Source organism: Bombus vosnesenskii, unplaced genomic scaffold (assembly GCF_011952255.1).
Source record: "Bombus vosnesenskii isolate JDL3184/JDL3185 unplaced genomic scaffold, Bvos_JDL3184-5_v1.1 scf7180000015783, whole genome shotgun sequence".
NCBI classification, from domain to species: Eukaryota; Metazoa; Arthropoda; class Insecta; order Hymenoptera; family Apidae; genus Bombus; species Bombus vosnesenskii.
In genome coordinates this window covers 638-24477 of record NW_022884149.1, presented here as the reverse complement: position 1 = coordinate 24477, position 23840 = coordinate 638, and the positions used below count along the sequence as shown (strand labels likewise).

The following is a 23840-nucleotide window of genomic DNA, read 5'->3' as shown; positions in this document are numbered from 1 at the left end:
TAACATTTTTCAACACTCCCCTTTGATCGTAGTTCCTACAAGCCCCATAGCTTTGGTGAAATACTGAGTCTTAACCCTATTTAAACCTTTGGTAAGGATGTCAGCGTCATTCTCAGGACTAGGTATATACGTATAATCTAATATCCCCTATATATAATACGTATAATCTAATATAAAAGTAACGCACTTGGACGTGCTTAGAACTTTCGGCAGCTACTTCATCCTTTGACCATGAAATAGCTCCGATATTATCACAGAAGATCTTGCAAGGGCGAGGGCAATATGACAATTGGCCCAACTCCCTTAACAGTAAGGAAATCCACACTGTTTCCCTTGCTGCTTCCTGCATCGTCACGAACTCCGCTTCGCACGTCGATTGAGCTATAATCGGTTGTTTTTTGGATAGCCAGGATATCGCACCACCAGCGAGTATGAACACATACCCGCTCCTGGATTTCCTGTCTACCGTGCAACCCGCAAAATCCGAGTCGCAAAACACCTTCAGAGGTTGCCCGGTCCTTTGGTATACTAACTTCAAGTCTTTGGTCTTTAGTAAATATCTGAATACCCGCTTCGCTGCTTTCCAATCGGATACAGTCGGATTCGCGCATCTTTGGCTTAGTTTCCCTATTGCACACGCAACATCAGGACGACTTACAGTAGCTACATACATTATGTGCCCCACAGCTTGTTCATATAATTTGCTGTCGAGAGGCTCATCACGTTCAATATCAAAACCAGCCTCGCATTCTCTAGCTAGCGGTGTCGACACTCCCACCACCCCAACCTCACGAGTAATGTCAAACAGATCCAGCATTTGACCTATCTGTATGGATTGGTCAAATATCACAGTGGTGCTGTTTGGCATGCTCAGGCGGATGGATAGAAATTGAGTGTCTACACCTAGCATTCTTACGTCTAATTTGTCCTTAATCCTAGCTTTGAATATTTCAATCCACTCCTTCGTCCCAAACACAAGAATGTCATCCACATACACAGCTACAATCAAATCTTTGGACGCATTCACATACACACATGGATCGCTCACACATGGGTTCAGACTTATACCCTTTAAAATACTCTTGATGTGCCTAAACCACATTCTCCCAGCTTGTTTCAGTCCATACAGGCTCTTTTTAAGTTTACACAAATTGAGTTCTCTCCTTCCCTGGCTTGGGAAATTCTGGTTGCTCCATGTATATATCCTCATCCAGAGAACTGTTGAGATACGCACATTCCACATCGATGTGCTCATAAACCCACCCATTCTCCGCAGATAGAGCAAGCAGAATTCTTAGAGTTCTGCGTTTCACTATTGGACTGAAGATTTCTGAGTAATCTACTCCAGGTCTCTACCAGAATCCCCGAGCTACCAGTCAAGCCTTATACCTATCAGGGTCTCTCTTTATCACAAGCACCCACTTACAATCTATAACGTTTTTATTTAAGTGTCTTTGCACAATGTCCCACACATCTTTCCTTTTTAGATTGTCTAATTCTTTCCTTATTGCGTCAGACCGCTTTTGAGCATCTGGCCCCCTCAGGGCTTCGTACACATTCACAGGTACACACATGTTTTGAGTTTTACAAACGGTCGCAGTATGAGCACAATTATCACATGTTTTCGGTTTGTGCCGTCTTGCCGACCTCCTGGGCACAATCGGTACACTCACAGCCTCCACTGGATTATTCTCACTCGTTAAATTATCCATAAAGTAGTCAGTCTCCCCTTCGTCCTTTTTGCCATCACGCTGTGTTTCGACGTCAGTCTGGCCAACTCCCCTTCCAAGTTCAAAGGCTTCTACATCCCATATCCATTCTGAGGACCTACTTTTTATATTGCTCATCTCCGCTTTAGCGTTCTTGTAGGGGAACGTGTTCTCCACGAACCTGACATGACAGGATATTATCACCTTCTTGATCTTCGGCAGGTAAACTCTATAACCTTTGACCTGTTTGTCATATCCTACAAATATTCCCTCATCCACCCTGCTCTCGAATTTTCCTCCGCTTGGACTCTTCAGATACCAGACTCTGCATCCAAGCACACTCAGTCTGTTAATCTCCCCTTGGAGGTCACATCCCTTACCCTTCCATAATTCCAGTGGGATCTTGTCTCCGATAGCAGTGAATGGAAATAGGTTCCTTATGTGACATGTCGTGTTCACAGCCTCCCCGCACAGATAGTCAGGGAGTCCTGATTGGATGAGTAAACATCTAGACATTTCGACCTATTTGCTCGTTCGGAAACCCCATTTTGTTCAGGGTTTCTAGGAACGGTCTTTCTGTGTAAGATGCCTTTCTCCTTCAGATATTTCTCAAAGTTTCCCCCCGTGTACTCAACCCCGTTATCAGTTTGGAGGGCACTTATTTTGGATTGGTGCAAAGCCTCCACTTCCACCTGGTACTCGTTGAAACATTTGAGTACTTCATTCTTCCTACTGATGATTCTGACGTGCATGAAACGAGAAAAGTCATCAATAAGGGTCTCAAAATAATTACCTCCGCCCAGCCACTTGCATTGAGTTCTGCCACTAATATCGCTGTGAACAATCTCTAAAGGGCGTTGACACATGTGATGAGCTGTCCTCGGAAATGGTACTTTGGTCATCTTTCCTTTCACGCAGACTCTGCATGGTTCCTCATGTTTCCTCGAGTCCTCTTTCACACTACTTACAGGGATTTTCCTCATCGCATTCCCATGTAGATGACCTAATCTCTCATGCCATGATACGATACTTTTGTATGCCTTGGCTTCAATGACCTCAATGTCGTCGTCATCTTTCCCAGGTCTTTCCTGATCATTCTCCACGGAAACGTTTGCTACATGCCTTTCAGATGGTATTGTCTCTAGGTAATACACATTGTCTCCTGCCTTTGAATTGAATATTACATCCCCATCATCATGTGTACCGATGGCCTCATCCCTCGTACATACTGCCAATTGCCTGATTGAGATTAGATTCACATTTAATTCAGGTACCCACAGGACGTTCGACAAGTATAGGTTCCACCCGCCACAGGCCTTAGTCATCTTCACGACGATCGTTCCTTTTCCCTTGACTTCCAGGTACACCTTACCAATCCTGATCTGTCCAGTTGCAGGCACGAAATCCACGAACCGATACCTGTCCGAAGTCATGTGATTTGAGGTCCCCGAGTCAAGGTAGCTGATCCTGTCCCTTTCCATGTGGCTGATAGATGATAGAGTTAGCGTGGAGATAAGTCCCTTGGACTTCGGTTTGTCTTCTGATTCTCTCTCCCTTTTGTCTCCTTGGTTTTGGTCCTCCTTATCTCCCTTTTCCTCTTGGCAGTGGTACGACATATGGCCTCATTTTCCACATTTGTAGCACTTCTTATCCTTTTGGTCTTTGTGCATTGGTTTCGCGCCATCCTTGCTTTGTTGAGGCTTGGGCCTCCATTGTTTCCAGGTCGCCATTGCGTTGTTCTTCTCGGATGAATCCATGGCCGCTTCGATCTGTTTTTCTTCAAGTAGAAGATCGGACTTCACGATCCTCATGGTTAGACTCTTATCGATTCTTACTGTTCTAATATACATTGCACAATTTGGATCCGCCACGAGGCCGGCCAAAACGAAACATGCCATCATATGGTCTTCAATTTTTAATCCTACGTTGGAGAGCTTGTCGCATAGGTCGTATATCCTCCCGCAGTATGTGGAGATATCCATGTTGGGGGTCTTCTCTATAGTTCCCAGTTCCCGTATGCATAAAACAGTGTCCATCGACGTAGACCTCCGGTGGACGTCCTCTAGCACCTTCCAGGAATCCCTTGCTGTTTTCAAAGTCCTAATTTCCCCAAGATATTCGGGGCCAATATGCCGGGAAGGTACGCACGTGCCATGTTGTCCATCCTCATGCACTCTGGGTTCAACCTTTCTGCTGCCGTAAATCCTGGCTCTATTGCTTTCCAGCAACCCAGGAAAATTAACGAGGCTTCCGTCATTGTCTTCCAATATTCGTAATTCCCCTTTCTTAGGGCCGGCTTCATATCGCTGTCCACATCACCTATTCTCTCCTGGTCGACCATGGCGTGGTCTCTTCTTGGATTATCTCAGAAAACACAAAACCTCAAAAGTAATGCCTTTTATTACCGCAGTTTACTGCCCTGGGCCCATAACCTGTTAAAGGATATAGGTTTGGGTTTATTAATTAATCGATTCACGCAGATTCGACTTTCTCCAATATATTTTGTAATAATATATCGCCTCGTAAGACACGTCTTAACACACAGAATACACTCGGTCAATTAACACGTGGTCGACTTCTAAGACAAAAGAGCGTCGTTAGAAGTCGTACCAACTTAGCTTGTAGTAACTAGCGATCATGCCAACCTAACATTTCTCTACAAGGACGACATATCCAGTGAATTAACGGCGCCTGAACAATTGCATCTCCTTAAAATTAACGGGTAAATCTATAACATAAGTAACAAAATTATTATCTAATTTCAATCTAGTACCCAAAAACTGTTCAACATAAATTCACTATACTCAAAAGGCATTCCCTTATAAATGATATCGATGTTTATGACATTTATTTGCTATATTATTGTTGATATTATTTGTTATAGGGCCAGACCACCGACCTCGGCCAGGACTATCCTGATTCGCCTTCAACATGGCCACAACCAACATAATATTAACTACGATAAAAAACCAAAATTAATAATTTGACTCTAACTATCGCCGCTATAATACGACTGGCCTGTATACATATTAAATAATTTATAGTAAATAACTTGTTTATAAATACACCTTGTCATATTTATCTACACTATCCTTTATCTTACGACCTACACCCACCTTGACCTACACATTATCGGTATTCCTTTATATTGTTCACAAACCGTTATAGCGCAATATTTCCAAATTCTATCATGTTTAATTCGGAAATATTATAATGGAACTTTCAGGCAGCCGACTATATCAGCCCAACTGTCTCGGGGTTCAAAGTAATTTCCTGTGCTCCCAGGTTTTTTCTTGTAACGCGGCTTGGCAAGTAGATAGTTGTCACTGTACGACACTATATAAAATAAATTAGAACCTACTCTAATGTAGCTACAGCTACAAACTCCCATCGAAATACTCGAGGAACGGCCAAATAGATAGAAATAAACTGAAAATACGGGTAAATGCAACCTCACTATATTCACATTAAGGAAAGGTACCACATCTCTTATTATTCTCAACCACCACACCATACAGCAAATCAAAACAGTTAGATAATCAGGTCTTTGCCCGGACCATCTACATCCAGACAAATTTGTTTGGAAACAACACATAAATAAAGAAATCGAGCAAATCAGACTCAAAAGGAAGAAAATGTACTGACTCATTGTAGACATTCTACCAGTGAACAATTACCACAAAATAAACTATCGCTACATAAAACAAGTTTACTATGAATGTTCGTAAAAACCAGAAATTCGTTCGAAGAATAGAAAAGCACTGATCTGGTATATGGTCAGTTATGACCATAGAATAGGTGCTAATGGGTCGATGTAGATTAGCGGTGAATTCGCATATAGTACAGATATACACATTTATATTATACAGAGTGTTTTTTCAAATTATTCTTTCGGATAACCATTCCGATGAAAACAGTTCTTCTTGTACAAAAGCAACAAAGCTTTTTCGTAAGGTGAAAGTGCGTCGTTCAAAAGACAATTTTTTTCAAACGATGAAATTAAATGCAAATTTATCTTCATGCTTCATGGTGAATTTCACATTGTTAGATTTGTAACCAATCAGGCCAAAGAAAATGCTGATGCTCTGATTGTAAACACAGTCAATCGATTTTCTAATGAAAATAAATCCGTTATCATTGTCGAATAAGATATTAATTTGTTAATGTCATTATGACGATCGATCAGTTCGTCGAAAACGACAGGACCGAGGAAAAACTGAAGCAAGAAAGAGAAAAGGATAATCCGAACTTATTTAGTGATTAAGCTCAATTAAGCGGTTCAATGTAACAGAATCCTTTATTTTGTTCTTTATTTTTCAAAATACTTCTAATTTCACAAATAAATTTGAAAGACGTATAAAATAATTATATTTAAAATAATATAAATTGATAGTCTCGTGATTATCGCATTCTCAATTTAGTTTTCGATATATTTATCCGCGAATCGACGAACTTTAGTGCAAATAAAATTATTATCATGTAACTACTGTGGGGGAAAGGGGCCGCGCCTTCGACAAGCTTGAGAAGTGTTTATCCAGCGAATACTACACGCATGTAAATACACCGTAAATAAGCCGCAATAATTACAAAAGATGAGGTTAGAAAGGAGTTAAGAGTGAAAAATTTGATTGCACTCGTAGGTTACACGCGAAATGATTAGCATAAAATAATAATTGTTCTATTTCGAAAAATAATATCAATTATCAATTCGTTCAGTATTTGTATAATTAACTTGTTTTTATTTCAAGCAAGCTATTAAAAAGACTAACCCTAACGCAATACATTGATGACATTTACATTTAATTGGTTTACAATAGACATTTCTTACAACCTATGCAGTTATGCACGGGACATTGAGTTAGCCCAATTCTCGTTTATATATACTATAAACAGAAGATAAGAGATAGATTTGTGGTGGACTTGGGCAACCAATACTGACCCATACGCTGCCTCAGCACACAACTATAGGCTGACTACACTATAGTACTATCGACAGTTATTTGCGAATATCTCGGATACTAATATATTCAATATAATAATATATTCGGATAATATATTCAAAACCCATCGAAATCGAAGAGGAAGTAATTTTTTTCCACAAGTCCACTCATTATCATATGTTTATCTATGGTTTAATTCAGTACCTATATATATTCCTCTATACATATGTAAATAATAAATCTCTGAGATAGAAATACTCGTAGAGTTGCAAGCATTATAGATGTCCGACGTCCAATTAAAAAAAGTTTCACGCATCTCAATAAAAAATCAATAGATAACAACGTACTGCTCCCAATATACATATTCCAAGTATTCTCTCATAGCAATATTAGTAACTTACCAAAAATTAGCCGTCTGAATTACTTTAGGGTAAAATGGGGAAAAACCAGAAAAAATTACATGACGCAATGCCACAAATGCCAACTGTTATGTCATATCTCACAAAACTGTAACCTTAATTATCGGCGCGTAAAATATATTGAGTCGCATTGACCAGGCAAGTGCAAAATAAAAAAAGAAGACGCGGAAACAAAGACAAAATCAAACCTGCGACCCCTCCTATCCAACATAAGCTAAGAATTCGAAATAGTCATAAACAACCCCCTAGTTTCCTTCCGCACAAAAAACAACGTAATCCAACACAATCAAATCGGCTTCCGACACAAACATTCCACACTGTACGCAATAAATAAACTAACGTCAGACATCTGGTGGGCTCCCAATGCAAAGCAACGAGTAGCCGCCTGCCTTGAAAAAGCATTCGATATAGTAAAAATTTTCGGCCTTATGTACAAAATATGTATTTCTTTGGGCAATAAACGTTATAATTAAAATTAAAAAAGCACTCGTTTTCGTTTGATCACGAAAGTTAAGCAAGCTAGGCACGAATGATACTTGGATGGTTCACCGTTTGGGAACTCCGTGTGGTATTGGTTTTTTCATTTTTACAATTTTTTTTTTGCTTTCCTTAATAATCTATTTTTAATAATCTATAATATAAGCATCGAAAAAAAGAAATATTTTAGTACTACGCGACTATTGCCATACATTGTATCATTCTCATTTTTACATACATCTGTTTTTTTAATATTCTTTTTTTCTTGAATATCAAGAGCAAGTAACAAAACTACTTACTTCAGCCAACTCTCATACTACGTTGAGTGCACTCGTTCTCGTCCGATCTCACATCATCGTCATTAGCATCTCGAGTATCTAATTACTACGGCTACTTGTCAAATTCTGTAATAATCATATTTGCACTAGTAAATATCTTCTCTATTACATAACAACAATGATTAATCCAAATGAAGATTCGTTACACTCACCTAACCCTAATCATAATGTGAACCCGACATATATATGCTCGAAATAATATATATATTAAATATAGATACAAGCATACAAATAAATTAAAATAAACGTTCCAGCAAGTGTTTTAAGGAGACTGTGATTTGCCAAAGTTGATCTATCTTCGAATAAAAGGAGTTAGCATGATTTAGCTCACGATTAAAGCAATATGTGTTGACCGGTGTAGAATAAATTGTTGGTTCTAAGACATCTTAAAGGGACATTAAGAGAAAATTGCTGGTTGACATTAGAAGAAGAAATAATACCGTCTACTATTTTATTTACAAATAAGATGTCAAACATTATTTTCTTAATTTTATATAAAATATAAAAAAAGGATTTATATGTTTATGATACCAAACATACTTTTGCATGAATATAACGAAAACTAAGACCGAGCATTCGTATCTATAAGAAAATGTTGTTCAGAATCATGATCTCACGATATATTTCAATGGCATCGAAATCGATGAGCAAGTAGCTCTTCGACAGGTTCACCTGCTCTAATAATGACATTTCATTAAATTTTTAAGACGTCGTATTAAGAAAACGAAAATTTGTTATGCCTATGAAGCGGAGATACACGTTCGCATAACACCGAAGTTATCTTTTTCAAAAAGCACTTTTTAGTTATGGCTGATCAGAGAATATTTTCAATCGGAGAAAGGTTCATGCAAATTGAGCATTGAGCATGAGTCTGTACCATTCAGATTTCTATATAACATAACAATACTAAAAAATATGAAAGCAGAAGAACCGATTAAACACCGTATGAATTTGGACATTATTTTAGAAAATGAAAATCATCGAAATGTAGATAGAAGCGATATGCTTAATGAAATAAAAATATTTTGTGACATATACAGTAAAAATTTGTTGTATATAACAGCAATGCAATGTTCGAATATGATACATAAAATTAAGGATTTATTTTCCAATTTTATGTTACTTTAAGAATATTACTAATTATTCCAATCGCTTCTGCAGGGCGTGCTTTCTCTAGATTAAAATTAATTAAAAATTATATACATACTATTATGTCTCAGGGCAGACTATCTAATTGATTATTTAATTTGAATACGTTATGTGAAAATTGAAATTACGAAGATATAATTATTGATTTTGCACGAAACAAAGCGAGAATAATAAACTTTATGAAATAATTGTACCTCACTAAGTTTCAAAATAATAAACATTTCAGATACGGGTATTTTTGTTAATATGTACTCAATCATCGAGTCATTATTTTGTTATTATTATTACTAAAAACTTTATAATTAGAATAGGAATAAATTTTCGTCAAAGAAAGTTATGAGCTACAGAGGTACATGTCTTTTCTGTTTCTAATTTGTAATGCTATACATCTGTATAATAATATTATTTTGTCAGAGCGAGACTTTTAAATATAATGTATGTAAATATGTAATTTTAAAAATAAGATTTTGTTTAGAAAAACTGTTTGTTATAGGACTAGAAACATTCTCGAGGACGTAAGGTTCTAAACAAACGTTCTCCTTTCTTATTGAATGTCAGAGATAGGGATACCTGACACGAAATATCAAGGTCTAATATCGACAGTCAATAAGGAATAACGAATAAAATTTTATCAGCTATTAGATTTTCATACCTTATTCATTTTTCTTCCTTTAGGAAAGACATTTCTTATTCCGTTTTTATTCAAAATTATTATTTGCAATTGATTTTAGAGAAAAACTTTCCATTAGTCTATTTGCAATAAAAAGATCCTTCCCTTATGAAACTTATGAATCGATTTGCAACTGACAACTAAATTGTAATGAAAGAACATAATGAACGATAAATCCAAATTCGTAATCTAGAATATTGTATAACTGTTACGTGTTTTAAATGTAGGTACACACACATGTAATATATTTTGCATATGCACACATTTATATATTTTATTTTATATACATTTACATATTTTAACATACTATTTACACATAAAATTTCGCATTATAATAATCGTTATATATAGTAATCGATATTAAAATAATTATTAAATATTTGTTTAATTAATCCTAAAATTGAAGTATAATTATGAAAATGTTAACAAAAGAATTACGTTTAGATTTCATAAGCATATCGCAAAGTGACCGATTTAACCAGCGATCGTACAGAGGTCCCACATGTAGTCCTGAAGTATAACCAATCAGCAAACAACGCTACCTCATCGTCGACATTATATCATGCTAGCGCATCATCATAGAGTTCAGTACTGTTTAATCTGTTGAGATAAATGTCATGTTGGTATGATCACTAGTTCCTACATGCGAAGTTGGTACGACTTCTAACGACGCCCTTTTGTTTTAGTTTCTGCCACGTGTTAATTATCTGAGAGTATCCGGTGTGTTCATATGGCTGTACATGGTGGTGAAATACAGAATATAAAAACTGAATCTGTGTGAATCAATTAAATATCGAACTCCAAAACCTATTTAATAACAGGGGTAGTGCAGTAACCGAAATGGAAATTATTCTACATGCAAAAGTAAGTCGTAATAACAAATACAGTTTTCTTCTTTTATATTTTTTGTATTTTTACTGCATTTTTGATTTTCATATACATAACCGTCTTTCATTAAAAGAAGAATTTAATTTCTGAAGGATTTTTCATACAAATTTGAATAATAACTGCTATTTTTGTTGTCTTATTTCAACCTTTGTCCTTGTTTGGGCTACTGTATCGCTTATTTCTTTTTAATGTTTGCATTGTTCATAGGCTGTACTAATTTTGTGTAAGTAATTTAGAAATATATGAGGTCTTGCAAATCAAATAATTTGATGTAGGAAATTCTTGATTTTCATAAAATAGTTCTGAACTGCTATGACTGCGTGGAAACGAAGAAGTTCGGAAATGAAATATAGAGTAAGTAAACTTCTTCGCAATCGTATGTTGAGAGAATACGGTACATGTTTCATTTCTCCTTTCGTATGATCTTCTTGTAGACTAATCATGTTTCTTCTAATAATCTTTTATTTCACGTATCTGATTGGCCACAATTTTTTAAGAATAAATTTTTATAAATTTCTTTTTTGTTAAAGTTATTTTTTCTTTTTTAATTTATCTTTTATTACAGACTGTCACATTTCAATAAGAAAAGTTCTATTTATTTAATATTATTTATGTTTATTTCTACATAGAATTATTTATGGCATATTTATACTTAGGCTAAGTCTTTAAATTTGTTGGTTACTGCAAAACAAACATAACAAAGTATTTGTTGTTCTTAGATTATTATAATTTGTGAATTTGTCTGAATTGCTATTCTTCTATGATAAAATGATCTTAGCTTAATGCTGCTTTTGCTTTTTAATAAAATTTGTCAGTCCTTGTAACTATCTTTCTTTGTCAGAAAAAAAATCACCATCCTATTGTTGTTTTTTAATGAATTTTGTTGTAAAATCTTAATATTATGCAATATATTTTTCTTACACATATTATACATTTTGTTTTCATCTGTTTTGTATTTTATGCTATTTTCTGCATTCACTGATCGTTCCTGTCTCCCAGCTACTCTAACTTTGATTATCCTTTTAGTTATTAATAGCAGTTTCATATGCAAGAAACTTTAATTATTTTTTTCTATATTTTTAGCATATTTATATACTTCACTATAAGTAGATTATTCTATTCCTTCTTTCTTTTATCCAGCAAGTATTTGTGTTATTTTTTCTATTATTGTTCAGTTTAAATTTATTATTATTTCTGTACCATCGGCTTCGTAACTCTATTTGAGTTTATTATGTGTGTATTACTTTTTGCAATGTTTTCCTGTCTAATTATGTGTTCTCCCATGTTTGCGAGTTTTAACATGTAGTTTATGCCTCATTTTATTATTTTGTGTTCCAAGACTATTCTTATTGCTTTTAATCACATAATCTGGCATTACATGGTATTTCAGTATGTATAATATTCTTTTTAGGAAATGTGTTTGTATTTTATCTATTCTTGTTGAGTAGTGGAGAACCCATATTCTTATACCATATACCTACACTGTGTATGGTTGACTTTGTCTTTATATCAGATTACCATTAAAGCATTAATTTCTGTCCATAACATGAATGTTTTCGCTATAATATAAGTTGGGTTATATATATTTTTCCACTCGTACAAAATACCAAAAGTTGCCTTTGCCAAATCAATTTATATATTGCTCACTACTTGTGAAACAATTGATCACTAAACTCAAAACTGTTATTTTTCGTTCTCATATTCATTTTCATATTCATGAAATAACATTAGAGGATACAAACAATGACCAGAAAAGAGTGATGCCCTGAAACAAAGTTTAATCTATTTATGTTCAATTTCATTTTGGGTTCTTCTACTTTATCTCTTATTTACAACCTTTTTATAATAATAGTTTTTCCTCTCTTTTCTTCTTTTAATTTTGTCTGACTCTTCTATTACCTCACTTTTTTTGTTAGTTTGCTTCTTTCTTCTGCCCATTTTGCTTTGTTCATCTGCTCATTTTCTTTTCTTTTCTCCTACCTTTTTCTATATTCTGGTATCTTTCTATTATAATATAAAATCTCTCTTAATTAATGATAAATTTTTCTTACCTTCTGTAATTTGTCTTTCATATTCTTTGTTCCCTTTAACATTATATGTACTTTCTGTAGGATTTAAGGTTTGATTTAAAATCATTTCTTCATTTCCTTTTTTGTATAACTTATTTTCCTTGCTCCTACTTGTTATTTATTTTTTGTCTTCTACTGCTATTTTACACTTTGTAATTTATTTTAGTGACCTTTCTCTTGTGTTTCTTTCTTATTGTTATGGTTACCGCTGCCCTCTCGAGCTTCTTTTATTTTGCTATAGTTTCCTAACGTCTGTCTTACTTTTTCTTGAATTTTTACTAAATTCACTGTCAGAATTTGTATTTTCTTGTTTCCCTTTTATTACACTCTATATTGTTTCCTTAATGTCAATGGCATGAATTTTGCAATTTGGCCAATTGTGGAAATTTACAACTAAACATGAAAAGCAATTAAATAACTCCGGAAATCAATGTATCTGAAATTTTCTTTCAAACCTTACTTTTCATACCATATTCAAGTGTAATTGTGAAATCAATTTTAATTTTTATATCCTTATTTTGCATTATACATCATATATAATTGCATTATACATCATATATATATATAATTCTTTGTATCATAATAATATAAGGAAATGACATTTTGATAAATAAACTAAGGAAAATGACTACTATTTTTGATATTTATATATGAATATATATTATTTTGTCATGAAATTCAATGCACACTTCAATTTAAACAAAAAAAGAAAAGGATGTAGAATTTGTTACAAAAGCGGAAATTTTTCACATTTATGCTCCAGGCATGAAACCCATGATATTTTCTCTTCACTTTTTAATTATATTTCCAATTATTTCGATTTTTCTAAATGCCCTTTCACGCATTTTTGCACACGCTATCTTTCCCTTGTTACTATTTCTGTTAGAATGTTAAATTATCTGTTAAAATATTACATTGCCTGTTAAAATTTAAAAAATTGAAAAAAAGTCTGTTAAAATTCATTTTTTAGGAAATTTGAAGAGTTCTCGTTGCCAGAAATTTAAGGTGAATGGATTTTGTGATATTCAGGCAAACTGACTTCCGAGTAAGATAAAACTTCATAAATTCTTTCCTATGGTGCTTTGGTAAGTTCGTTTCTTTATTCGCTTTTAATTATGGAATGCATTATACCATTTAAAGAAGGTGATAAACTCCATGTATGCGTTATGTTTTCTATGCGTTATTTAAAATTACAAATGAAAAGAATACGTTTCATTTTTGTTTTGTTATATACATATTTGTATTAATGGGATCATAATTCTTGGGATCATACGATACCAATATTCTGTTTTGAGTGAGCCCAAAAAGAAAACAGTTTACCTCACGACGTTTATGAGGTTGAAATTCTGAAGGTAGGTCTCTTTTATCTTTTCTTGTGGTTCTTACAGCTGAGACCTTTGGATTTTAACTCGTAAACAAGTTCGCTTAATGTGCGATTTATAAATATTTACATAGAACTGTCCAGTCAATAAAGTTGTTTTCTTCCTGAAAGGACAAACTGGCACGGTCGAATTACGATTAAATTCTTAGCTCGCGTGCTAATAATGTCGCGTCGACATATCTGCACACGCGAGGTTTTTGAATAATTTCTATCGAATTCATTTTCTTTGAAGATTCTCCACCGGTACAACATTTTGGGACCAACATTTATATTTGATAAAATATTACCAACGCTACCGTATAACATGGCTAAGCGCAAAGCAAAGATAACTTTTATATTATCATTGTTTGAATTGTATGTATTGGGAGAAAGATTATTTATTTCCATTATTACCTTCTTCCCTAACCAATGCCTCATTTTCTTTCATAAATACAAATTTAATAGATCGGCAATAAAATATTGACGAGGGTTCAGATTTTGACCACAGCACTTAATTATATTCATCTAAAAAGCAAATACAAACAAAAGCAATTACAAACAAAAGTTCTGTTTCAGATGAACTTTGTGTAAAGTGACTTGGAATCCAGCTTTAACTGGTTTAAAACATGCATGGATTATACTCTTCGCTATTGCTAGGACATTTACAAATTATTGTGTTTGTCTTTCTCAAGTTAGAAATTCCACTTTTTGTGAAAACGCTATTGTAATTATCCGAAAACAGTTTATTTAACATTATTTGGCGTCCTTTAGCCTTGTGCCTGTTCGTTTCTATACATGACCAACGTTTTCCTGGCGTTCTCTCTTCCGAAACGCTAACTTTTCTTCTGTCTTTTTCGGTAGCTCTCGAAATTGGACGATTAGATACCCGTAAGACAACAGAATGTAAATTTTCCGGACAGCCATAGTATCTATTGATAGCCGATCCCTGAAAAATATCCATTAGCCCACAAAATAAATTTATCTTTTCCATTCCGTTCTCTAAAAGTCGCCAACACAATCCTGCGATTTATTTCAGATGACTTTTGGTATGGATTGGCATTGCCAATTAGTGGAGATGAGTTGAAAAATTTCATCCAGTACTCACACTTACTTGCAATTTTGGAACCTAAGCCGCGGTTTCTGGTTCTAGAAGATTGAATTTTTTTTGCAATTCTTGCAAATAACACTAGTCGCTATCATCGAAAATACAGCAACAAAGTTCAAGATATATTAACTAAGATCACTTGCAAACACTTCATTGTTATCTCTATTTTACAATTTTTTAGTTGACACGCTTGTTATTCGGTTCAGCAACATGTATCATTCGAGTTACAGTTGATGTACACGCAGAACGCCATATTAGACCTGATGCAATTTTCGTGAACCCATCTGCTGCTATATACGTACTGCAGCTAGTTCTCATTACGAACGCTGTCGCTATAAGGTTCATTTCATATCAAGCATTCTGTGCAAAGCAACAGTAATGTGTAATGTTGCCAATATTGAATCGCTTCTTTAAGAGGAAGGCATTCGAGGTAGATTGCTTTCATCTGTTTGGTTTCAGTTTTCTTGAGAAGTACGCAATCGGGTGTAACATACCGTTATCTTGGGGTTGTTTTAAAACGGCTCCTAAACCATCACCATTTGCATCTGTATAAATGAATATTTCTTTGTTTTGCTCATATGTTGCTAGGGCCGGACTTGAACAGACATGTTCCTTGATCCTCTGAAATGACTTCTCACATTCTTCATTGCAGATGAATTTGACATTTTTCCTTAATAAGTTATGAAGTGGTTCCAGGAATTTGCAGGCATCTTCCATAAATTTATAATAAAAATTAATTTTCCCCATTAATTGTCTTACATTCTTTTTTGTTCTTTGGGCGTTCCAGTTCGCCCAAGTCAAGAAATGTTTTTTCGGCTTTCAGCCCTTTTTTTCTCTTTTCCAAATCGCTTTCTTCCTTCCTTTAAATTTTTTAATCCTTTTTTCTCTTTTTCTCTTTCTCTAGCTATCTGCACGATAGGCTAATCATGTCCACACATAGTTTGTTTCTACAATGTTTAATATAAAGAGAATGTCCCGCGAATGTGTACGAGAACATATGCCCAGCGAAGTGCACTGGTACCGATTCTCTAAACTGATAGATTCGAACGGACTTGAAGTGACTTGACGACTAGGCAGATAGAAAGGAGCGCGGTGTTATCGTTCGACGCTCTCTTAGAGTAGGCCGCGGGACGATCATGCAATTTCAAAAACTCGTCGTTCTGTCGATCACCCAATGCAATCCATGTCTTCATGACTTCAGCAGTGAGTGTTGGAGTAAAACGCCTTATCAGTGCATCGGTTGGCAAAACAGTTAAAAGACGTTTTATGAGAGATCCAAACATTCTGTTGATGGTGTGCATGAATATATAGGCTCCAAGACAGACGACAACGATACGAACTACAATAAGCTAAGTCTATGAAGGGAAGCTAAACGCTACGATTAAATTTTACAGATAACTCACACTTCATGGACATAACCGGAATAAGTTGCGATACGACGTAAGAGATCATATAATTAATCTAATGAGCAGTGCTAGTTAGTTAAACCATCAGTCCTCAACATTTATGCAAATTTCATGTACCCATGTTCTTGTTCGACCTGGCTTTTACATTGTTCCGAGATGATTGTTACAGTGTTCCCTCTTTTCTTTGTTTTTTTCTTTACTCTTTCCTTTGCTTGGCAGATAGATTTGATTATTATTTGATTATATAAATATAAATGCTGAAGGCTTTGCATCTTTAGACATCACTGATAGCGTTCCTACGTCCTTAGAAGTGAATAGTAGCGTTTCTACCTCTTATGATAATAGGGCTTACTACACAATGTTGATCGCCTGTTGGTCTGTTGGATCCTCTTGTATTATTCTTTTATTTTATTATTGCTTACTTCGTACCTTTCGGCTTTGAATGAACTTTCGGTTTTACATCTCTTACATCTCTTTTCCACTCTATTCTATTGCACTACCTTGCTAATTTTACCTCTAAAAACTAAAGTAGAAACTACAAATTAGCAACTAACGACTAAAAAACTATTGCAACTTTGGTCTTTAGCCTCCTTGCTGTGCATCCTTCCTGTCGTTTGCTCTTCTCTTCTCTGTTATTGCCTTCAGTTCTGTTAAACCTTCTCCAGTCTCATTTAGCGTTTTTCCTATGTCCTTTGGTCCTCCCGTTATTTCACATTCTTCTATTACATGCCTCAGGTCTTCTTTCCTTCTACATAGTCTGCATCTTTATCTCCCTCTTCTTTCTAGTATTCCCTTGCTTTGGTCTCGTTTCGGCATCTGAATCTTGCCAGTATTTTTCTGTCCTTCCACTTCATCCTCCCTTCTAAGTATTTTGGTAATTTTTCTTTGGTTATGTTTCTGTAGTGTATATTATACTTGGATTCCTTTATCCTTTTCTCCCTCTCTTCTGCTTCTTCCTTTCTTCTTTCTTCTATAATTTGGTCTGCTATCATCCTTTCTTATTATTATTATTATTATTATTATCTTCTAGTCCCTTCTTTCTCTTTCTTGTTCTTTTCCCTTCATGGCCATGTGGTGGGATGTCGTGATAGGTGCGGAAGAAATACTCAGATGTATTCAACAATCAATATTTATTAACAGTAATATTCGATGAGTACACTTGTACTAATCCCCATTTTCCTCATTTTCTCCTCCAGTTTCTCTCTGTTTAGTCTGTCGAACGCCGCTCTTAGGCAGGTATATAATTTCCCTCTTTCTTCACCTATGAGGTGGATAGGTCGTGATAGGTACTGAAGGAACATTTGGATATGTTTAACAACCAAGCTATTTATTCACACTTATGAGGTGACAGTCCGTGAAGGTGACCGTCCGTGAAGGTGCCCGCAAGAAAATACACTTGATTTTCAACAATAACGTTTAATTAGACTCTTAACAATTAACAACAAATAACATTTAACCACGGTTAACGTTTAGCAACAATTAATAACAAGTAACGATTAAAACTGAACTCTCAAGAGTAGTTTTAACGACTCGTTTCTCTAATTGTGTTTGCTTCTCTTAACCTTTCGCACTTCGCGGCTCGGGGCAAAATGAATCTTTTTGGTTCAAAACCGAACAGATTCTTTCCTTTGTTGCCCCTCGATATTCCCACTACGCGCGCGTCTATCAGAAGTCCGCGACGGTTGCCACGTATGCATTCTACCGAATATTCGGCGAAAAAGTCGTAAGGATATCGATGGTACATTAGGCCTGTCGGCCTTACGCTTTGAAGGTATAGCGCTTTGTGCCGCGAAGCCGTTGGAAATTTCCGTGGTCGAGTGTCGCCACATCTAGCTGCTTGTTTGTGATGTGGTTTATTACATAAACCGTATCGGTCACTTCTCTTCCTTTTCTGAATCCGAATTGGCTCTCTCCGTTTCTTTTCAATCTCTGCCTTCAGTCGTTCGTCCAGTATCCCTGCATGGTAGTGAGTGGTACCATCCGCTTGATGCTCCGATCGAACGGTAGCCGTCCGTATGATGCGTCTGCGCCGGGTTGGACCTTGATGATTCTGCCCAGTGGCCATTGCATTGGGGGAACGTTGTCTTCTCTGAGAATGACGATGGCGCCTTCTCGTATGTCGTGACTGCCCTTACTCCATTTGTTTCGGATGTTCAGCTCGTTCAGATACTCTCGATGCCAGTGGCGCCAGAAATGTTTGAGTTTTTGAATATGTTGCCAGCTGGAGAGACGATTGGATGGAGTGTCCCTGAAATCTCGTTCTCGGAAACTTGTTAATGAATCACCGAAGTGACCGGGAGTAAGGACAAGAAGATCGTTTTGGTCTGATGATATTGGAGTCAGCGGACGGGAGTTGAGGATAGACTCGATTTCAATGATGAGTGTGTTGAAGTTTTCAAATGTTAAGAGCTCGTTACTTTTTTTTTCGTGGAGGAAACCTTCAACCCCTCCGGGGAGAGGGCGCTGGGTAGTGCCGGATTCGTACCGGCTAAAACCTCCACGGTGACCTGTCCTGACGCCTGAGTCGAGATGCACCCGGGATCTCTCCCGAATTACTACCGGTTACCGCCGGGCGTCTATCTCTCTTTTTTGTCGAAGGGAGGCGTCCTGCTCTTCTTGGACCGCTGAGGGGGGGGCCACGCCCCCTAGCGCCTCGCTCCTGCCGCGTCATCCTGGGGACCCCGTCCCCTGACGCCTCTTCCTGGTTCTTCGCGCTCCTACGGTGGCCGCGGCGGCGCCGTTGTGTTTCTCGGGCGCTGCGATGTCCTGGACGGATCGCGAGCTCGCTTCCGGTTTCTTTCCGCCCGCTCCTTCGCCAGCATGACCTGCTCGCAGTAGGTGCGGATGGCGGCGAACTCCTGGCGCCCTCTGAGCATGGCCGCGACGATCGCTTCGGGGGCTAAGCTCTCGCCGATTTCGAGCCGTAGGACGCGTCGTGGTTCCGCCCACGCCGGACAGAACTCCAGCGTGTGTTGCGCCGTGTCCTCCTCTTCCTCGCAGTGGTGACAGACGGACGTCGCCTCTCGCCGAATCCTTAGCAGGTACTCGCCGAACACTCCGTGGCCGGTGAGCACCTGCGTCATCCTGAAGGTCAGCGGCGCTCCGCCTCGATCCCTCCAGGCCTCCCAGTTGGGAAGCACGGCGCGAACGGCCCGGTGCGGCCGCACGGCGTCCTCCTGGATCAGCTGCGAGCGCCATCGTTCCCACGTCTCCTTCTTCGCCTCCTCCCGAATGTTCGGGGCCGGTTGGCTGGCGGTCGATGGCGTCGGGCCCCTCTGGTGTTCGTACACGCGTTCGAGCGCCAGGGCTTGCAGCTCGTACGATGTCGTCCTGTAGCCTCTCGCTATGCGGATAGCGGTCGTCCTCTGCAGCCTCCGCAGCAAGGTCAGGCTGCGGCGACTGGCCGTCAAGCTTCTGGCCCAGACGGGTGCCCGGTAGAGGACTCGGGACCAAACCACTCCCTCGTAGAGTCGGCGGATTCTCGATCCTGCTCCGCCGATTGGAGGCCGCACAGGGCGTTGGCTGCGGCCGTCGCCTTCGGGACCAGTTGCTCGAAGTGCGGTCCGAAGGTCCATCCACTGTCGATCGTGAGACCCAGGTACTTCATCTGGCGTTTCACCGGGACCTCTTCTCCGCCGATGTTCACCGACAGTCCGGGAGGAGGTGTTCCTCTTCGTCGCTGGTCGAAGAACCACAGTGCCTCGGATTTGGCCAGCGACACCGTCAGGCCGAGCCTTCGAATGGCGCGCACCGCGCACCGCGCACGCCACGGCGTCCTCCGTGCGATTCGCCGTGTCGTGCCACCACCGTCCCCCGGCCATGATCAGGGTGTCGTCGGCGTAGCACACCATGCCTGCTCCCGGGGCATCGGACATCGGAGGACGGAGTCGTAGGCCGTGATCCAGAGTATCGGTCCCAACACCGACCCCTGCGGAACGCCGCGCTCGATCCGTCTTCTTTCCTCCCCGTTCTTTCCGGCGTAGACAATGTATCTGTCGGTCAGGTACGCTCGGATGACCCCTACCAGGTACGCCGGGACCTCGAAGTGTCGCAGGGCTTCCACGATCCTGGCCCAGGGGATCGAGTTGAAGGCGTTGATGACGTCGAGTGATACCGCTACTGCCACCCCTTCTCGAGAGACCTTGTCCTCGGCCATGGTCTTCACCCTCTTCACCGCGTCCACGGTCGAGCGGCCGCGGCGGAATCCGTATTGGCTGTCGTGCCATCCGGGCGCCCTCTCGGTCATGTGAGCCTCCAGCCGGGCGGCGATGATCCTTTCGAGCATTTTGCCCACCTCGTCCAGCAGGCATATCGGCCTGTACGCGGACGGCGAGTCCGGCGGGCGGCCCTCTTTCCGCAGCAGAACCAGTTTAGCCGTCCGCCATGACCGGGGGTAGACGCCCTCCTCTAGGCATCTGGTGAACAGGTGTCGCAGGCGGGGAGCCATGGTGACGATCGTCTCCACCCACGCTCGGCCCGGTATTCCGTCCGGACCGGGTGCCACGTCGCGGGATGCCATCCTCCTGGCTGCTTCGAAGAGTTCTTCTTCGGTCACTCGCAGTTCTTCGCTCCATCCTGTTGCGGTCGTCGTCGCTGCCTCCTCGTCGTCGTCGTCGTCGTCGTCGTCGACAGAGGGGGAGGATGGCGCTGGTTGGCTCGTGTCCGTGTCCTCCAGCGGGAACAACGTCCCGATGACGTTGTCCAGCAACGCCGGATCCATGTTCGAGGTCAGTGGGGGCGCCGAGGGTCGTAGCTTCTTCGTAACTACTTTGTAGGGCCGTCCCCACGGGTCGGATTCGACCTCCTCGATCAGTTCCGTCCACCACCGAGCTTTCGCGGTTTTGATCTCCCGCTGAAGAGTGCGTCTCGCCTCTCTGTACTCCTCGTAGCAGCTGGAGATCTGTTCCTCGTCGCGCGTCAGCCTGCGACGGCGGGCCCTTAGGAATCTTCTGCGGGCCCGAACGCAGTTCTCTCGCATCTCCGCGATCTCCGGAGTCCACCAGTACGTTCCTTGGTCGCGTCTCCCCCCCCCCGGGACTGAGCGCGGCATCGAGGCGTCGCACGCCGCGCACATGTATCTTCGGAGCTCCTCCGCCTCCTCGTCGATGCTTTCCTGCTCGGTTGTCCGTCGGGCGTCCCAGCTCCAGGCGGATACGATCGTGGCCGCCCGTAGCATCTCCTTGTCCCTTTCCTTGAAACGCCATCGCGGTGGCGGGCGGCGGCGGTTTTCTCCCGGTCGTCGTCGTCCTCCGGCGTCGTCTTCGGCCCCCAGGGCCACCTCCATCAGTATGTAGAGGTGATCGGATAGCGTTTCCACCCCCTCGGCCACCCTCCAATCGTGGATTCGTCTGAGTAGCTCCGGGGTGGCCCACGTGATGTCCACTACCGAGGATCCTCTCCACGCCACGCAGGTGCTCGCCGAGCCCCTGTTTGCCAGCAGGAGCCCCAGACCCGCTGCCCAATCGGTGAGCATCCTTCCTCGAGAGTTGGTCCTGGGATTTCCCCATTGCGTCGAGTGGGCGTTGAAGTACCCGAGGACGAGTACTTGGCGGGGGAGGCATCTTCCGATGCACTCGCCTACTCGATCCAGGAAGTCCCCGTACGCGGCCAGGTCGATGTTTGGGGAGACGTATACCGCCACCACCGCTGCTCCCTGCCACTCGACCGCGACGAAGCCGCTGCCACTGTCCAGCAGGACGCCCGGGGCTGCCGTCCACGTTATCCCTGCGGATCCGTCCAGGTCCCCGACCCAGTTGGGCGAGTCGGGAATGCGATGTGGTTCGGCCACCGCCGCCAGGGCGACCTCGTTCTCCCGGATGGTCTGAAGGAGCAGATCTTGCGCTCTTCTCGACCTACCGAGGTTGCATTGCAGGAGGCGCTTGAATTATGTGGTCACCTCCATGGCCTCCTCCCGGCCGTCCGCCGCTGTTGGTTCGGCGGCGCTTCCTGGTGTCCCTTCCGCGCCTGCTGCTGCTGCTGCTGCTGGTGGTTGGCGGATCGGTCGCTTTCTCTTGACTTTCGGTGGGGTGCATGCCTCTCCGCCCATCCTGTGGTTCGCGGGTGCCCCGAGCGACTTGCACAGGGGGCACTTGGGAGTGGAGGCGGGACAGTCTCTGGCGCGGTGTCCGTTTCCGCCGCACCTGTAACATAGGTGCCCTCGGTCTTCGCTGGATACGCAGGTGGCGCGTACGTGTCCCAGTTCCAGGCACCTGAAGCACTGCAACGGCCGCTTCGGGATGGCCCTTATCCTCGCGGTTGACCAGCCGGTAGCTATCTTCTCTGCCTGGGCCAGCTTGCGGGCTCCTGCTGCCGGACACTTGATCCATGCCGTCCCGAGGCCGCCTCTGGTGGCGCCGATCTCGCCCACCTGTACCTCCGCGCTGCCGCATCCTGCCGCCGAGGCCAGTGCTTCCTGCAGTTCCTCCCTCTTGACCGAGATGTCTATCCCGGTCACTCGTAGCTCCGCCATCCTGGTTGGAGTGGCGATTCTCACCGGCGCCGGGTCCAGCGCCTCGGCCAGACGCGTCGCCAGTAGCGTCGCCTTTCCTCTGTCCTTGTCTCCAGGGACTTTGATTATGATGGCCCCCGTCATCGCCTTTTTCATTTCTAGACGTTCCATTCCGAGCTCCGAAAGCGGGGTCCTTGTTCTGGCCGCTTCCAGGACGTCGGCGTACGACATCCTCGCTCCCTCGTTCAGCGTCAGGGTCACCGCGGATGTTCGCGGTGCGCGAGGGGGCGTGGCCACCTTGGGTGTCTTCAGTGGTCCTTTCTGCGTTGCGGGGGCACTCTGTTTCGGTGCGCCTGCCGTCCTGCCAGGCTGGGGCTGCTGCTGCCGTGCCCGCGTCGGTGGTGGCGCGGTCGGTCCTCTTCTTGCCGCCTCTCCTTCGGCGGCGACGGTTGTCCTTGTCCCGTTCGCCTTCCTCCTTCTCCTTTTCTTTTTTGTTTCCGCCAGTTCCCAGCCCCCATCCTCCTGCTCCCTTGGGGGCGACGTCGGTTGGGCGGCGCGGGGATCGACGGAGTGGTCCTTGCTCGGTCGTGCTTCGGGGGGGGGTGTTGCCATCGCGTATCCCCGAATGGTTCCTCTATGGTCCTAAGAATGGAGGATCCCAGTTCTCGGACTACTCTTTCTAGGGCGTCTAGGCGTGTCCTGTCGTTTCCATCTTCTCGTGGAGGACGGTCGTATTCGGGCGTCGCGTTGGCGCATCGCGGGCATTCGTGGACTCGAGCAGCCAGTCTCCTTAGTTCCTGGCGGAGGGCTGCGTTCTCCTTTTCCAGCACGGACAGCCTCGTGTCTACGTCGTCGGTGTCTC

At 41.5% G+C, this 23840-nt stretch overlaps 2 protein-coding genes and 1 long non-coding RNA gene across 3 annotated transcripts; 1 reads left to right on the top strand and 2 right to left on the bottom strand.

The window, feature by feature from the left end:
* Nucleotides 1-10809: 10809 nt before the first annotated feature.
* LOC117241386 lies at nucleotides 10810-14131 on the top strand. Its single transcript, XR_004494971.1, has 3 exons — nucleotides 10810-10944; nucleotides 13630-13744; nucleotides 14048-14131. It is a non-coding gene; the product is annotated as an uncharacterized LOC117241386 (long non-coding RNA).
* A 5116-nt stretch (nucleotides 14132-19247) lies between these two features.
* Nucleotides 19248-21814, bottom strand: LOC117241385. Its single transcript, XM_033507321.1, is given in 2 exon segments — nucleotides 19248-20756; nucleotides 20759-21814. Coding segments are annotated over 2 exon segments (2565 nt in total).
* Nucleotides 21815-22414: 600 nt separating this feature from the next.
* LOC117241383 lies at nucleotides 22415-23209 on the bottom strand. The gene has a single exon (XM_033507320.1). It carries the CDS (start codon nucleotides 23207-23209, stop codon nucleotides 22415-22417), a length of 795 nt encoding a protein of 264 aa, XP_033363211.1.
* Nucleotides 23210-23840: the final 631 nt, after the last annotated feature.

Excerpts from the sequence above, each read along its gene's own strand:
- LOC117241383 (XM_033507320.1), bottom strand. The coding sequence starts at position 23,209 with ATGTCGTACGCCGACGTCCTGGAAGCGGCCAGAACAAGGACCCCGCTT.